A 12,333-nucleotide genomic window follows, 5' to 3' on the forward strand; every position below is an offset into this window, starting at 1 on the left:
AGCCCCCCTGGCGTTACCTCTGCCCCATGCATAGCTCTCCCCTCTACTCTACCTGCACCCTCCTAACTCTAACCCTATATACATCTTCCCTAACCTATATATATTAAACGCTCTATTTTACTCCTAATGCTACTTGGTTATGACCTCGTCGAGTCCAACATCTATATACCAATCCTGCTCCAACTCTGCAAGCAATCGGGACTTAAAAAGTTCACTTACCAGAGTGCTCATCGGCCGACGCATCCCCCGCATGCCTAGATGGTCCCGTGTGCGTTGCCAGAGAGGGTACGCCAACGTCAATGCAAGTGCGACCTCCTCCGCATCGCGACGTTGTCGGCCACATCCTCACAACGGCGAGTTTTTTTTAGAGTATGCCAAAGGAGTACCATATTTTGTGGAGAAAACTACCACTCGCTGCGAGGCGCGAGCGTAGCACAACTCCACATAGGCTAGTCCGAAGATAGCCACCACCGACACAATGGCAAGGGTTTCAAGTCATGGTGATGACTATGCAGTGGCGGACTATTGATGAACTGTATTATTGGGCCACCAGGTGTACAGTACTAGGCCTGTTACTGTATCGAGCCCATTTATTTGCGAGTAGTAGTAGTGGGCCTCAAGAAAAAAGAGTAATTCTGATTATTTTCGTTATTTCTGATCTTTGCTCTGCCCGTGCGACGTCCCGTGCGCCGCCGCCGTCCTGACAAAGCTGCACCGTGTGCGGGTCCGGCGGCGCTACGTGCAGGGGCAGCGGCAGCTGGAGGCGCTGGTGGACAGGCACCAGGTGGCCCCGCTCGTCTGCCCCGTGGCTGGAACCGTCTGGGTGCGGTGGGTCACTGCCTCGAAGGTGTTCGACGAAATGTGGGCAAGGAAGGCGCTCGCCGAGGACGAGGCTGACCGGAGACCCAAGCGTTCTGCCAATGAAGGTGTCGCCCGCTCTTGTTTAGTTTTACTGCCATATAAAAAAAAACCAGAACGAAAACTTGAACATATGTTCCTTTTGTGTGCAGGCCAGCAAAAACATCAAGAGTTGAAATGCGAATGGGCGGATGAAGCCTCGGCTCAAAAAGACAGGCGGAGGGTTCAGTTCGTCTTTCTGCGCTCACTGAGGACGATGCTGCCGCTGTACTCGACATTGTCAATCTGCTTCCTGGCCTGTCATATCGCCCGGGAAGCCATCCTACCGACCGACATTTACAGGTGGGCACAAGCTCCCTTACATGGCAGCATTCACCCAAGTGGACAGACTTCTCGAGAGCTCCCTAAAACAGTATTGCTCTTTGGATGCAAGACAACTGTTCAGACCGGAGCATGGCAACTGGAAGCTGCAGCTGGGTCCGTTGCACGAAGAATAGGCTTGCGGCTTCCTTCGGTTAATTTCTATGCTATTGCTCAACGCTACTTGAACGAGTTGTCTCTGCCGGTAGAAACAATCCTCCCTCACGCTTGCCGCATCTGTGAGTGGGCAATGCCTGCAGGGGTTGTCTAGTAATCCAGGTATGGTCCCTACACGGGTATGTGTAATGGCTATACTAATCGTGGCTCTAAGAGTTCAATATAACATCAATGGTCAAGGGATATGGGAGGTCAGTATTCCATATAGGCTCATGTCATGTAAGCTATCATAAATATGCTGGACTGAACTTTGCCTTTTTTTTAATTATTCAGGAGATTTCTGCGGCAGCAAGAAATGCAGGTGAGCCTGACCCTGTTGCAAATTTACTACCATCTATGAAGCCTGATGCTGATAGCAGCACCAGTGAGGAGTTCCGCCCAAGAGAATTGTTATGCACTCTTGCAGATGCCTATGACAGAAATGATGTCGCACATGGTAACTTTCAGTAGCATCTTGTAATTTACACATGTCAAGTTGTGGTTTATGTACTTAGCTCTTATGTTACTAAATACATTTTATTCTAGCTTCTAGTACAGTAGCCATGTTGTATGTCCCGTGTTAATAAGTTATGCCCTCCTATGTGTAAGGCCACTAGTCTAACTTGCAATGTCCCTCCTATACTGTTGTTCTGCTAGTACCTTTGGATTGTCCAATAAGCATATTCTTATGCTTTTTTACACAAACGTATAGTTCTGATAGAGACTATTATAGAACATATCATTATGTTTCAAACATTCAACTAAGACAAAGCTATAATTCTCCCTTTCTTTTGTTCAGATGGACCTCGGTAACTTCACTTTTGCACTGTAACTGGATTTTTATATAAACCAATATACTTTGTTATTTTATATCCTAAGGAAAGTATGGAAGTACAGTAATGTCAAGTATATTTGATAAGAAGTGAGCATGCCATTTTCATCTAGTATCTAATATAGATGTTCACAGTGATATGTATGTTCAAATTATATGGTTTGGGTCTGACTGAATGCACTCTAGGGTGACAATTATTTGACCGGACCAAATACTTAGTACTGGTACAAAATTTGTCTATAAGCTTCCTGATTCTGCAGACTATTCGAAGGACCTTCACTCTTATCTCAAATACTGCAAAGATGTTGTCTTTCCTGGGATTGCATGTTCAGTTGAAGAGGAGCACTTGATAGAGAACTTTCATGATATGTACAAAGGAAAAGAGGTAATGCACCCAACTTGATGTTGTTGTCAACCCTTATTCCTTTTTCTGCATCTAGCGGTGAAATTGTAGTGTGGCTCTCAAAGATTGTGTTCATCATGATTACTGCTCATCTTATCTGACTAAATAAAAAATCTTGTCCTAATCTTAATTTTGTTGCTCAATTCCAATATTTCCCTCCCATGGCCTGGTTTAGTTTACTTTGAGGTTATTACTTATTAGCTGTACCGACATTATGATAAAATCAATATGTAATGTGAACAAGGTTAAAAATCCATGTCCCTCGGCGCTGGCCTACACACTCATTAGCGCTAGGCGACAGCTGAACGAGGAGACTTGGCACTAGGTAATGGTCTAGACGGCCAGCCAGGAATCGACCTCTCTGGTAGGGAAGTGACCTCACCGGTGAGGGAGAAAAAGGGAGGAGCTGCTGTTACCAATGCGCCACCTAGACAGGCTAGGCAAACACAAAATGCCAGCCCAACGTCTAGTGCCTTTCTGAACCTTGAGTGCAGACCATAAACAAGTTTTTATGTACGGATGTTATTTCAGGAACAAATTCAGCACCAAAAAAAATCATAAATGATCTTGGAAACCAAACACAATTGGTTCAAACTATTATTTATTTATTTTGTATTTTTTTGAACGTCAAATCTACTGATTTAGCCTTTCTGAACCTTGAGTGCGTACCATTACCAACCTTGTATCTATGGATGCTTTTTCAGGAACAAAATCAGAACAAAAAAGTTGTAAATGATTTTAGAAACCAAATACAATTCAATTTTTTAAATTATAAATTGAAAGATAAAGAACATGAGTTGCTATTCATAAAAAAATCTTAATTTTATATGCAGATTATTTGAGCTTCAAATTTGTACAGATGTAGCACCTGGAGGATTATCTACATGTCCTTTGTGGGTGATTCTTGTTGACTTTATGACTAAAACTTTTGCATTGTAGGATGAGAATGCAAAAGCACACATGGAGGAAATGCGAACCACCAGTGGAGTGAATAAACGAGGTCGAGATGGAACGTTTGTTGGTGCAAGGTGCTTTTCTGCATCACCAGGGATACAACATACTAAGTCAGAAATGGAAGATCATGGATTTTGTTATATGTCGCCAAGGAAGTGGCTAAAATCAGATGGTTATATTCACTATAGAAGAAAGACAATAACTGGCAGTCTTCTTTGTGTTGGACATGCTGATTATTACATGTTGATACACTCATTTGCCAAGCTTGCAGAAGTTGATATTAGGATTATGCATACTAGTGTGCTAAAACTTGAGAGGAGACTTGCCTGGATAGAAGAACGAATAGGCAGATCCTTCGATGCCTTAAAGAATCTACCTAGCTAAGCAAATGATGTGAAAATGCTCCTTTGAAGTCGCTTGAATAGGTGAGGTCACAAGGAAGTTGAGCATATTAGAAGAAGCAGACACACTTTCGAGGATTAGAAACCTCCTGGGAGAAAATTTTGCTTGAGTAGCCCAGACATGTTCTCAGAGGAGCTGATCATTTTAAAATGAAGGTGACATCTTTCACAAGTTGTAAAAGACAACAGATCATGTAATGGCAGAGCAAGAGCTGAGCAGGAGCTAAAGCCCAACATCACTTCCTATGTAGGCTTATCCAGAAGCCTGGTCGTCAGTGTAGGTGAGCCATGGCATGTCTCTCAAAAACTGTGGAGTGCAGCCGGAGTGCGGCCGAGACAATGGGAGAACTGCAGTCACGGCAGGAGGTTCGTCGAATTCATGCAGAGCTCTTTTGACAGGAGCCACATCTTGCTGTGCCTCACCAAAATCAGGAACTTAAGGTGAGGGGTATTTTTTTTGTACTTGAAATGGATATGCCGTCTTTTAGAGTGGAAGGTCCAAGCTGAATTTCTCGTGAACACATGCTCTTGGAATTCTCAAAAGATGTAGAGCTCCCTTTTGAATGAATACTTGTCCATATGAATCCAGGATGAATGCCTGTAGCGCCAAGTAAGCACGAGCCCAGAGTAAATTATGAGCATGTGAATAAATGGCCAAATTGCTGTTGTTTAACTTTGGATACAATTACTTTGTATTTGTGTGATAATCTAAGTCCTGAAACTCTTGACTTCTTTCAAAATAGAATCCAGGATGTTTTTTATCGTTAGGATTCCAAAACACATGAATAAAAAAAAACTGGTATTACAATGACATGCCATCTAAAATCTACAAGAATGAAATGACGTTTGATCACTCATGGTAAATCATAAAGAGTATTTTCAGGTGGTTCGAGTCAATGGAATGTTTTCCATATAAACTGTAGCGCAAATGAATCCTGAAGGAAAAGTTCCTGTGGATTTACCTGTACAAATCAACAACCCACATAATTTTTGTATGTTCCGAGTTTGTTTGAACCAGTGATGCCCTACATGGCCTCCTCGGAGGATCAGCCATGATTATCAACATATGTTGAAGAAATGGAATAACTTCCTAGTTGGACTTTTTTCCTACCAATCAGTTGCTTAAAGTTTGTTGTCTGCTCCACTTGAGAGCCTGTCTACATGCACTACACAGAGACCAGCAGATGGATGGACGTTGCCGGTCCACTGTCTCCATGTGCTGCAACTTTTTTTTTCTACCTGACTGTTAACCCTTCCACAAAGCAATGGATGGATTCCCAATTCCCCTCCTTTTTATTATCACCAACAAATAGAGTCCACATGGACTAGCAAGCACATCTAAATGTGCTTGGTTCCTATTTAATTTGATTATCTTTAGCTGATATCCACTGTCGTAATGGCGTGTTACCACCACAAGAAAACACTGAGATTATCACATTCAATCTTAATTTACAGGGGCGAATATTATGTGTCGATCTGGGTTTAAGTGTAGCACTAGTATGGAGGGGATTATGAGGCTAAGAGTGGCTATTTAGTTGGTGCTTGACACTTGTGCAGCTCTTGTGTGCTCTTTTTTTTGTGAAATAAAAGGGTACCAACTTCAGCACTAATTAGTAGTAGTGCAGCATACTAGATCCTTCTAGACCAACTGAGTGGAGTATTTTATTTGATGAAAATGATGTTCACTACAGTTGTTAGAGGAGCATTATTTAAAAATATTTTATTTGATGAAACTAATGTTCACTACAGTTGTTAGAGGAACATTGTTTAATTAAAAAAAAAAATTTAACTGGCCTGTAGCAAGTTCATAGCTGTACACAATCTCTGAAATCATAACATATTATCATATTTCTGGACATACATAAAGAACTCTGGTATTTTGTTCCAACCCCAACAAAATATATATAAAAACTAAATCTTGTTATAAATTTAACAATAAATCTTAGGTATGATAAGGATAGCAAGAAGTGGCCATGAAGATCTGCAGCAACATCCTCTGACATCTTTAGACAACAAGTGGATTCCACCACCTCCATCCCAACATATTTTATGCCTGCACAGATGGTTGACATGCTGTGAGCCGTTGCTTCAATCCAGTGGTCATCATGAGATTAAGGAAAGCTAATTAAGCAAAAGGCTGCACCATCATCAGACATTATCAAATATAAAACCCAGAAATGAAGAACCACATAGATAAGAAAAAAGATAGCCTCTGGTCTACATGGCAACGGTACTGTGGCTGACCCGTAATAATCATGTGGTTTTGTTTATCATATCCTGATGAACATCTTTAGGTGCCTTGTACCCTGTCATTTTGATGCTAACTTTGCAGATACATGAGTGGTCACTAGAATATTAGAAATGTTGCTACAATTTGTGCTAGTGGAAACTAAAGCTGTGGGTGATCTTGGTATATAAAACCTTGGACCAGGGTGAACGAAAAATTAATTAAACAATTAATTAGTTACAAATCACTACATGAAGCTATCTTAGGAGGCACCTTGCCCTGATTAGTTGGTCAGCTGCAGTGTGCCTTTTCTCTTAGAGTAACAATGAAGCATGCCTTTGGTCCTGATCCAAGACAGATTGATTAGTATTAGTGCAGCTAATTAGCTAGCTGCTGATAGATTCTGCTACTGGTAAAGATGGCACTTGGAGTGTAGCTGAAGGGCTGCTAGCTCCTAGATATCTTTGTCTTGGTCCAAAAAAAATTTTGGTCATGGAGTTTTGCTTAGTACACGTCAATGTTTCCGCGTACCTCATCACGAACTAGTTGCAGGTTATTCAAGGCTTACATTCCATTTTCTTTGCGGTTTATCCGGGCTGACCCTTTCAGTCTTAAGCATGAAAAAATGTTAATTTAGGTCAATCATGCAGCACAAGCATGGGAAGAGCAATTTGATAATGCAAAACAAATAGTACTGTCGTATCTCAGTTCTTATAGTTAGACTTTGAATTGCTGTCAGGAACCTACTCGGTTGCTTCATCAACAGTCCTTTTAATACAATCCTATGTCAGTTCTCTTAGTTAGCAACAGCCAACAGCTCCATTGTTTTAGGCCTTTAAGCTGCTGAAAAACCTACTTGGGTGATTGCTTCATGAAGAGACCTTCCATCCGTCCATACCTGAACTTGTTGAAGTGACAGGTCAAATTCTTTTTTGTTTGGATTTCTGACCATCCTCCATATTATTGTTCAACTTGTCAATTGTTTCGTTCAGCAAGTAAACTTGCCAATTATTTTTGTTTTTGGCTGCAACAAACTGCAAGTGGTTGATGTGCTAGTGTTCTAGACCGATCCTTAACTAATCCTCGGTGAAGTTCACCAATCTTAGTAAACGGTAAAACCACTAACCCCAAACGTACTTATCATTTGTTTATATGCGGTAACTAAGTCCTAAAACAGAATGTAATTAGTAGTAAATTATTACTAACCCCGCTCAATCCTAGACTAACTAATCCCCAGTTTCACCTGAACCTGACGCTGACAATTACACCGGTTGGTAACATTGGATGACAAGGTAGAGATGGTAAAAAAAACTTATAATAAGAAAATAACAATACTATCTGATCTGACTTTTTTGCAGCTAACTGGATGCATGTACATGCAGACAGAGGAAGCTTCTGCTGATCTCAACTCTTAAGTCATCTGCGCCGGCCGTTTTTCCTTTTAATATGCTTGCTTAGGAAGGCATGATCAAGGCGTAGACTTGAGTATAATTTTTTCTACTATGTCGGTAGAATGCACCTGCATTTTCTACTGCAACTTGTAATTTCTTTCTCCACATAGATACATAGATAGTTTGTTAGGGAGACGGCTGCGACTTGTCTCGTGTACTCGTTGTCTCGTTCCTTCTCAACTTGTCTCCTGCTGCTGTTGATAATATTTCTCACACATAAATTCAGCAGTTTGGAAGTTCATTCTGACTTCTGAGGCTGGTGATTATACTGACGAATTAGGTAATTAGGCTAGTTTTTAATTGGCCCTCTAGTCTCCAAGGTTACACTAATATACCTGCAGCTGGATTGCCACGTGTCACCATCCTACGACCGTTGACCTGCTTCCCCTCCTTGACCGGCCACCGGCGAGGTCACCCTCACCCTGCCATTAAACTAAAACCTCCTCCTCCACTGTGATCAGAAAGATGGAAAGAAAATGACACATCACCCAAAACACAATATGTATACATACGTAGATATAAGTCCTGATACATCCAAGACAACCATTTGATTTTCATGGAGAAGAAGATCGATAAGAACTTAAACATACTTAGCCAAGAGTCAAACCTAGCTGACAGACAAGCAAGTTTTTAGTTAACAACAACCATCGTCTCCCTCCTCCGGTTCTTCTCCTTGCAAGAAGCTCGGATTCTTGATGCGTCCATGCTTATGATCAATGGGGCGAAGCAGAGGTAGTGCACTGGTGGCAGCGCTGCGATTGCTGCTGCTGCCGGCGATCCTGCTGCTGTCGCGGTGCCGGACCGGCGCGGCGCAGTCCTCGCCTCCCTGCGGGTCCGGCGACCTCGACGCACTGAGAGGCTTCTCTGCTGGCCTCGATGCTCCGGTCGCCGGCTGGCCTGCCGCGCCCGATGAAGGCTGCTGCGCGTGGCCCGGCGTGCTCTGCTCCGGCGCGTCCGTCGTCGGGGTGGTGCTGCCCAACCGGACGCTCCGTGGGAAGGTGTCCGCGTCGCTCACCGACCTGACGGCCCTCCGCGTGCTCAACCTCTCAGGCAACGCGCTCCGCGGCGCGCTGCCGGCAGGCATCCTCCGGTTGAGCTTCCTGGAGGCGCTCGACATCAGCTCCAACGCGCTCGCCGGCACGCTTACCTCCCTCTCCATCTCGCTCCCGGCAATACGCGTGTTCAACGTGTCGTACAACGCGTTCAGCGATGCACTGCCGGTGCTCCCCGGCGGGGCGAACCTCACGGCGTTCGACGCGTCAGGCAACGGGTTCTCCGGCCCCGTCGACGCCGCCGCGGTGTGTGCCTCGTCGCCGGGGCTGCAGGTCCTACGGCTGTCCATGAACAGGCTCTCGGGTGACTTCCCAGCCGGGTTCGCCCAATGCCGGTCGCTCACCGAGCTCTCGCTCGACGGGAACGGCATCACCGGCGCCCTCCCCGACGACCTCTTCGCCGCCACGTCGCTGCGGATCCTCGTCCTCCACACCAACTCTCTCTCCGGCGGGATCTCCTTGGGGCTCCGTAATCTCACCGCCCTCGTGCGGCTCGACCTCTCCTTCAACGCCTTCTCGGGCGCGCTGCCCGAGGTGTTCGACGCGCTCGCCGGCACGCTGCAGGAGCTCTCGGCGCCCAGCAACCTGCTCAACGGCAGCCTCCCCGCCACGCTCTCGCTCTGCGTCAACCTCCGCGTCCTAAACCTCCGCAACAACACGCTCGCCGGCGCCATCGGCCTCGACTTCCGCGCCGTGAACCGCCTCGTGTACCTCGACCTCGGCGCCAACCGCTTCACGGGTCCCATCCCCGCCAGCCTCCCTGAATGCGCCGGCATGACGGCGCTCAACCTCGGCCGCAACCGCCTCACCGGCGAGATACCGCCGTCCTTCGCCGCCTTCCGGTCCATCTCATTCCTCTCCCTCACCGGCAACGGCTTCTCCAACGTCACGTCGGCATTAATGATACTGCAGCGCCTGCCGAACCTGACGAGCCTCGTGCTCACCAAGAATTTCCACGGCGGCGAGGCGATGCCGGAGGCCGGGATCGACGGGTTCACCAACATCCAGGTGCTCGTCATCGCCAACTGCGAGCTCACCGGCGCCATCCCGGCATGGATCGCCGGGCTCAGCAAGCTCAAGGTGCTCGACATCTCGTGGAACAAACTCACCGGTCCGATCCCGCCGTTCCTCGGCGAGCTCGACCGCCTCTTCTACATCGACATCTCCAACAACTCGCTGCAGGGAGAGATACCGGCGAGCTTCACGCGGATGACGGCGATGCTGGCTGGAAACGGCAGTGGCAACGACGAGGACAGGACGGTGCAGGACTTCCCGTTCTTCATGCGCCGGAACGTGTCGGCCAGTGGGCGGCAGTACAACCAGGTGAGCAGCTTCCCGCCGTCTCTGGTGCTGGCGCGGAACAACCTCACTGGCGGAGTGCCGCCGGCGATGGGTGCGCTGGCCAGGTTGCACATCGTTGACCTGAGCTGGAACGGCTTCTCGGGGTCCATCCCGCCAGAGCTGTCGGGGATGACAAGCCTCGAGTCCCTCGACTTGTCGCACAACGCGCTCTCCGGCGCCATCCCGCCGTCGCTGACGCAGCTCACCTTCCTCTCCCACTTCGCCGTCGCGTATAACAACCTCTCCGGCAAGGTCCCCGTCGGCGGCCAGTTCTCCACCTTCTCGCACGTGGACTTCGCGGGTAACCCGTTCCTGTGCGGCATCCACGTGCGGAAGTGCGACCGGAATCAAACCGCGGGCGGCGCGGCCGGGAGCAGTGGCCGCAGGAGGAGCGCCGCCAGCGCTGGCGTCGTGGCGGCGATATGCGTGGGCACGGCGCTGCTGCTCGCCGTGGGCCTCGCCGCAACATGGCGAGCGTGGTCGAGGCGACGGCAGGAGGACAACGCATGCAGGGTGGCCGCCGGCGACGAGAGCTGCGACGACTCTTCGTTCGAGGCGACCAGATCGTCCACCCTGGTGCTCCTCTTCCCAAGCGACGACGACGATAGCGCCGACACCGAGAGGACGACGGTGATCACGCTGGACGAGGTGGTGAAGGGGACGGGCGATTTCGATGACTCGCGCATCGTGGGGTGCGGCGGGTTCGGGATGGTGTACCGCGCGACGCTCGCCGACGGGCGCGACGTCGCCGTGAAGCGCCTCTCCGGGGACTTCCAGCAGATGGAGCGCGAGTTCCGCGCCGAGGTGGAGGCGCTCTCCCGCGTCCGCCACCGCAACCTCGTCTCGCTCCGCGGCTACTGCCGCGTCGGCAAGGACGTCCGCCTCCTCATCTACCCCTTCATGGAAAACGGCAGCCTCGACCACTGGCTCCACGAGCGCGCCGGCGCCGACGTCCTCCCGTGGCCGGCGCGGCTGCGGGTGGCGCGCGACGCGGCGCGCGGGCTGGCGTACCTGCACGGCGGCGGCAATGGCGCTGGCGCGTCGAGGCCGCGGGTGATGCACCGGGACGTGAAGTCGAGCAACATCCTGCTGGACGCGGGCATGGAGGCGCGGCTCGCCGACTTCGGGCTGGCGCGGCTCGCGCGCGGGAACGACGACACGCACGTCACCACGGACCTGGTCGGCACGCTGGGGTACATCCCGCCGGAGTACGCCAGCTCGCCGGCCGCCACGTACCGGGGCGACGTGTACAGCATGGGGGTGGTGCTGGTGGAGCTGGTCACCGGGCGGCGGCCCGTGGACATGGCGGCAAGGCTCGGCGCGCGGGACGTCACCGCGTGGGCCGTGCGGCTGCGGCGCGAGGGGAGGGGCCATGAGGCCGTCGACGCCGCCGTGTCAGCTTCTTCGGGGAAGCACCGGGAGGAGGCGGAGAGGGTGCTGGAGCTGGCGTCCGCCTGCGTCTCCGAGAACCCCAAGGCGCGGCCCACGGCGCACCAGCTTTTCGAGCGGCTCGACGCCATCGCCCGCACCGCCGCCGACCCGGAGACGACTTCCTCCGACGAGCAGCACGCATGGTAGATAACTCCCCTAAGATTTTGCGGCGAACGATCACCGACAACAGATTAACCGTGCGACTTACTAGGTACACACTAGCTACGACAGTAATACATCTTGTAAATTCAGACGGTAATAGTCAATGCAATTCTTAACCGTGTGCAAGATCCTCGAGCAAAATTTGGATTTCAAACTCAGTCACATATTAAAATTTTAAATTTACAAATTTTGGAGTACAAATAGAAAGTTGGAGTTGGGTCATGGGGTTACATGCATAGTAAGTGAAACACATAGATTTTAAATTAAACTAACAAACCACTCCAAATTTGTAAGGACCAACATCTTTTTAATATTTAAAATTAATCTCAGAGGTGCAGCTTCATCGTCGACTAGCCCACGAAGCTCACACATGTTTGTGTTTCTCGAACATAGTACCATCTTGCGACAATACACGAATGAGATAATATAATAATATAATATTTATACTAAACTTTTTTACTTGTTTATAACTCATTATTCGGGGTAGGCCCCTAGCTAGTATAGTTTCCTAGCTAAATTACTCGTGAAAAACTACAAATTAATATTATCACCTTTTTTTTACAAAGAAACAAAATCTTTAGTTGCATCTCTCCTTTTATTAACAATATATAAATATTGTGTATGTTTGGGTTGATCAGGCTTCAACATTGTGGAGGAAACAAGCATGTCCGCACAAGAAATTTTCTTGTTTCTTAAGATTTTCCA

At 48.4% G+C, this 12,333-nt stretch overlaps 1 protein-coding gene and 1 pseudogene across 1 annotated transcript; both read left to right on the forward strand.

Annotated features, from left to right (window-relative positions):
• Positions 1–258: 258 nt before the first annotated feature.
• On the forward strand, positions 259–4,119 carry LOC124689392 (annotated as a pseudogene).
• A 4,239-nt stretch (positions 4,120–8,358) lies between these two features.
• Positions 8,359–11,613, forward strand: LOC124689393 (phytosulfokine receptor 1-like). The gene has a single exon (XM_047222935.1). It carries the CDS (start codon positions 8,359–8,361, stop codon positions 11,611–11,613), a length of 3,255 nt encoding a protein of 1,084 aa, XP_047078891.1.
• The last annotated feature ends 720 nt before the right edge of the window (positions 11,614–12,333 follow it).

This window comes from Lolium rigidum, chromosome 2 (genome assembly GCF_022539505.1).
Source record: "Lolium rigidum isolate FL_2022 chromosome 2, APGP_CSIRO_Lrig_0.1, whole genome shotgun sequence".
NCBI lineage: Eukaryota > Viridiplantae > Streptophyta > Magnoliopsida > Poales > Poaceae > Lolium > Lolium rigidum.

What these genes read in the sequence shown, in the direction of transcription:
- LOC124689393 (XM_047222935.1), top strand. Translation starts at nt 8,359, where the DNA reads ATGGGGCGAAGCAGAGGTAGTGCACTGGTGGCAGCGCTGCGATTGCTG.